The sequence below is a fragment of the Erinaceus europaeus genome, chromosome 14 (assembly GCF_950295315.1).
Source record: "Erinaceus europaeus chromosome 14, mEriEur2.1, whole genome shotgun sequence".
Taxonomy (NCBI): domain Eukaryota; kingdom Metazoa; phylum Chordata; class Mammalia; order Eulipotyphla; family Erinaceidae; genus Erinaceus; species Erinaceus europaeus.
Window position 1 is genome coordinate 35,696,329 of NC_080175.1, and position 4,406 is coordinate 35,700,734.

Genomic DNA, 4,406 nt, shown 5'->3' on the forward strand with positions numbered 1-4,406 from the left:
AGTAATATGTGCACTTAAGCAGGTGCACCGCCACCTGGCCCCTTCAAGTACTGACTTCCAACTGGCAAATATATGATACCATTCTCACCAGCTAACAAACTTTGGTATCACAGTAATTTAAAGACTGAAATGTCCTGATAGGAAGGAGAAAGGCAACACTGAGTTTACAAGAGTAATCTCTCTGCTATATTTTTTACATTATTTATTTATCATTAGATAGACAGAGAGAAATTGAGAGGGGGAGAGAAGACAGAGCAGGAGAGATACAGAGAGACACCTGCAGCCCTGTTTCACTACTCCTGAAGTTTCCCCCCTGCAGGTGGGGAACAGAAGCTTGAACCTAGGTCCACACTATAATGTGTACATTTAACCAGCTGTGCCACCACCTGGGCCCCTCTCTGCTAGATTTTTTATTGACAATTATCTGTGGATCCAGATGTTCTTACCTAGAGGGAATAATCACGGAGAAAGGGAGAAAAGACTTTTTGAAAAAGGAAGGGGATTGTGGGTCGTGTGGTTTCATTTGTCTAAGTTTGAGAATTAACTAGAGCTAGTTGAAAACATTTGAAATAAATTAGCATAGTGAAGGTCATTAAGACTAGTCAATCTGAGGTTTGGAGAGGTAACATAATGCTGATGCAGGGACTTTAGTGCCTGAGGTTTCAAAGGTCCCAAGATCAATCTGAAGCACCACCATAAGCTGGAACACTGCATTGTCTCATAATAAAGTATTCTCTATAAAATCCATATTTCTCTGAGTCTTGGCTCATTTCCTTTCAACTTTCTCATGAACCATACCACTTGATACTGCATCTGCTGATCACAACCTAATCAATGCAACCAGTAACACTTCAACATGTTTCACTTCTGACTGCATCCAGAAACACCAGGCCTAGGATGTCAACCCTCCAGCTTCATTACTCTGGTGAGACCATTCCTAGCTCACAGGACTCCTTAATTCCATTGTGGGTGGTGGTGCACCTCCTGACAAAGCCTCAGAACCAGAGTCCATTGCCAGGAGCCATTTCTCTGCTTGATAGATGATAAGCTTTGAAACAATGGAAGCCCTCGAGACAAGTTTCATTTCCCCCTGGGCAGGCCATTTTCCCCTCAGGTAGACCATTTATCAGAAACAGTGACACAACACATAGTTGTGGTAGCAAACATGATTTCATCCATTGTATGTTGCAAGGAACATTCCCCCTTTGAAGATTGCTCCCCCTCCTCCTCCTCCAGCACTTCCCCCCTCCTTCCCCAAAGCCTTATAATGCCTGTGTTCACAATAAAATTTGCAGCTTGATCAGAAACCTGCCTTGCTGTCATTCTTCGTGTCTCGTGTCCCTATCATTCCAGGTCTTATTGGGTTCCTAGCCCCTGCTCACCGCCCTGCTGGCCGGGGCATTCTGACACCCAACGTGGCTTTATCTTTGCCTCCCTCCATACTGGAGAGGCCTCAAAAAATGTTATTGCTCATGTCCTTCAATGCCTTTCAGTCATTGGTAAACCTAAGGTGGTCAAGACGGACAATGGTCCGGGATACGTGGGGAAAAATTTTCAGGCCTTCTGCCAGAGACTCTGTATTAAACATATCACTGCCATCCCCTATAACCCTCAAGGCCAAGGCATTGTAGAACGAGCTCACCAAACACTTAAGGAAGCTCTGCATAAACTCAAAAATACTTCCCTCTATGAGACTCGTGGAGCGCCACGTAATATCCTTAACGTAATATCCTCTTTTTGTCCTAAATTTTCTCAATCTCGATGCACAAGGAAAATCTGCTGCTGTCCGTCTCTGGCACCCAGAGACCCATGATAGACAAGCCATGGTCAGGTGGTGTGATCCCCTGACCTCGCAATGGAAGGGTTCCGACCCTGTCCTCATATAGGGACATGGTTCAGCCTGCATATATGATCAAAATGAAGGAGCTCCTAGGTGGCTTCCTGAAAGACTTGTTAGACAAGTCAATGGAATCTCACCCTCAAGGGGATATTGCCCTGCTCTTCCAAAAAACAGTGTTGATACACTTCCCTAAAGCACCAAGAGTTACTAATGCATTCCATGCCCAAGAACGTAAGTTCCTGAGGCCTTTTTTCTTCTTTTGTCTTTCAGGAAAACAACTCAACAATTTGAAGATGGCTCCAAAGAAGTCCAGCCATGTGATGCTTCCTTGTCTTCTCTACCTGCCCCTATTATTGGCCATTCCCACCCGTGCAGCTCTTGTTTATCAGTGGGAATTCCAGGTTAGAGAGACACAAACTAAGGACTCACACACCACAGTCCAAAACATTGGCACGGCACGCTGTCCTCCTAAAGGTTGCCAGGAGACTGTTGTTATTAATATTTCTCCCAAAACTATATCTAGCACCTATCGGCCTTATGCCTGCTTTCCCTTTGATAATAAAGACAGGAGCAGATGCCTTACTGATGTTTCCACTTATGGAGGCTGCCGCTATTGGTCCTGCATTATTCATGATGCCCACTCACCAAAAACCCGCACCGGAAAGCCCAGTATTCTCAGATTACAAGGGTCCGAGTTTACTATTCAGATTTCTGATCCTTTGAATACCCGCTGGCAAGAGGGAGTTATAGGTAAATTATATAATGATGGATATTCCAGATATCCTACTGGAACTATACATATCTCCCAACAATTGGCATTGGCTGAGCACAGAGAACAAGTAAATCAAGTCATTATAGAAACAGAAAATAAGCTCCATTCGGTTTTCCAAACAAATTCAGCCATGGAAGTCACTAAAAAATGGGCAATTAATCTTTTAAATTATTCTCAGATTGTTCTCAACATTTCCCGTTGCTTGCTGTGTGCATCCCTTTCACTGCCCATTCTTGCAACAGCACCTTTAAACAACACACCTCCAGCTTCCCTGGAGGCCACCACAAAAAAAAACCCTATGGGGCCCCATCCCTCCGCCCCCTCAGTCCCACTTTTTCTAGAACACATAGGCAGTTCATTTATACTGGTGTGCCTTTATACCAGCAACTCCAGCTCTGTTAATTTCACTTGCACCTGTAATGTCTCTGTAAGTGCTGTCCATACAGCCCCCCCATTAGCTTACTTCTGGTGCTGTGGGACACTTCTGACTAGCATAAATACCACTACCCCTGGACCCTGCCTCATAGTAGCTATAGTCCCCCAACTCACTTTATATGAACCTGATAAGTTTGCATGGCTCTTACACTCCACTCGTAAAAGAGCTGTTTTTCTCCCATTGATAATTGGCATAGGCCTAGCTACCTCTACCGGCATAGCTGGTGGGGCACTAGGACATTCCATTTACTTCTCCCATGATTTTTCTAACAAATTACAGCAAGTCATAGAGTCCACCACAAATAGTCTAGAGTCATTACAGAGACAGATCACGTCACTGGCAAAAGTTACTTTACAGAACAGGCAAGCTCTTGACCTTTTGACGGCAGAAAAGGGAGGAACCTGCCTAGCTTTATAAGAAGAATGTTGTTTTTACATTAATGAATCAGGAGTTATAGAAGAAAATGTCAGAAACCTACAAACACTTAGTCGAGATTTGAGGAATAGATATGACCCTTCCTTTACACAATCATGGATGAATTCCCCCTTTTTTACTTGGCTGCCCTCAATTGTAGGACCCTTGATTAGTCTTTTGTTAATGATTACCTTAGGACCCTTTATTTTTAATAAGATTACTGATTTTATAAAACGGCAGATTGACATCAAAACCTTTGCAAATTCATTATCACAGACTTGATTTGGCTGATAGAGGCCTGGCTGAACCTGAGGATGACTGACCTCCCTTTCGTGTTGGTATGCATGAGACCCCTTCTGTTTCATTTGGTTTAAATCCCCCCTGCTTAACACTATTCTATTTACATAACCACTTCATTCTATTTACATAACCACTGTTAGCAAGTTCCACCCTCCCTCCAGGGCATTTGTGGTTCAGTGATAGGATTCTCACCTAATCAGCCCCCTCTTTGTCACACTCTAATTTTCACCAGTCACTTTTCTCTCCACCCTCTCTATGTCACATCCTGTTTCCACCTTACTTGGCAAGTATATATAAAGACAGCATTGTGAGTTTTAGAGTACTGTACTTTGAGTTTAACTTAGCTCGTCTTAGATTGTGCTGTGTCATGCATGAATAAAGAGATACTGCCTACAGCTCAACCATGAGTCCCTGGTCGCCTGTTACCCACCCGTGAAGCCAGCCCGGCGAAAACAACATAACCAGTCGAAAGCAACACTTTCGAATGGCATAAAACTCAGAATTATGCACTGAGACATCCAACCTTGGCAGGGCAAGGACACCAGTAAGGGGTGCAAGGCAAAGCACTTCAGGGGGAGGACCCTATAGTCCGCCTCTGAGTCCCCCGTGAAGCAAACCTGATTTGCATGGAGGTTGGTGTCAGC

The 4,406-nt window shown here is 44.1% G+C and overlaps 1 protein-coding gene across 1 annotated transcript; it reads left to right on the forward strand.

Moving 5' to 3' along the window:
- The first annotated feature begins 1,890 nt into the window (after positions 1-1,890).
- Positions 1,891-3,465, forward strand: LOC107522801 (ERV-BabFcenv provirus ancestral Env polyprotein-like). Its single transcript, XM_016190462.2, has one exon. The coding sequence runs from the start codon at positions 1,891-1,893 to the stop codon at positions 3,463-3,465; it is 1,575 nt and encodes a 524-aa protein (XP_016045948.2).
- Positions 3,466-4,406: the final 941 nt, after the last annotated feature.

Excerpts from the sequence above, each read along its gene's own strand:
- LOC107522801 (XM_016190462.2), top strand. The coding sequence starts at position 1,891 with ATGGTTCAGCCTGCATATATGATCAAAATGAAGGAGCTCCTAGGTGGC.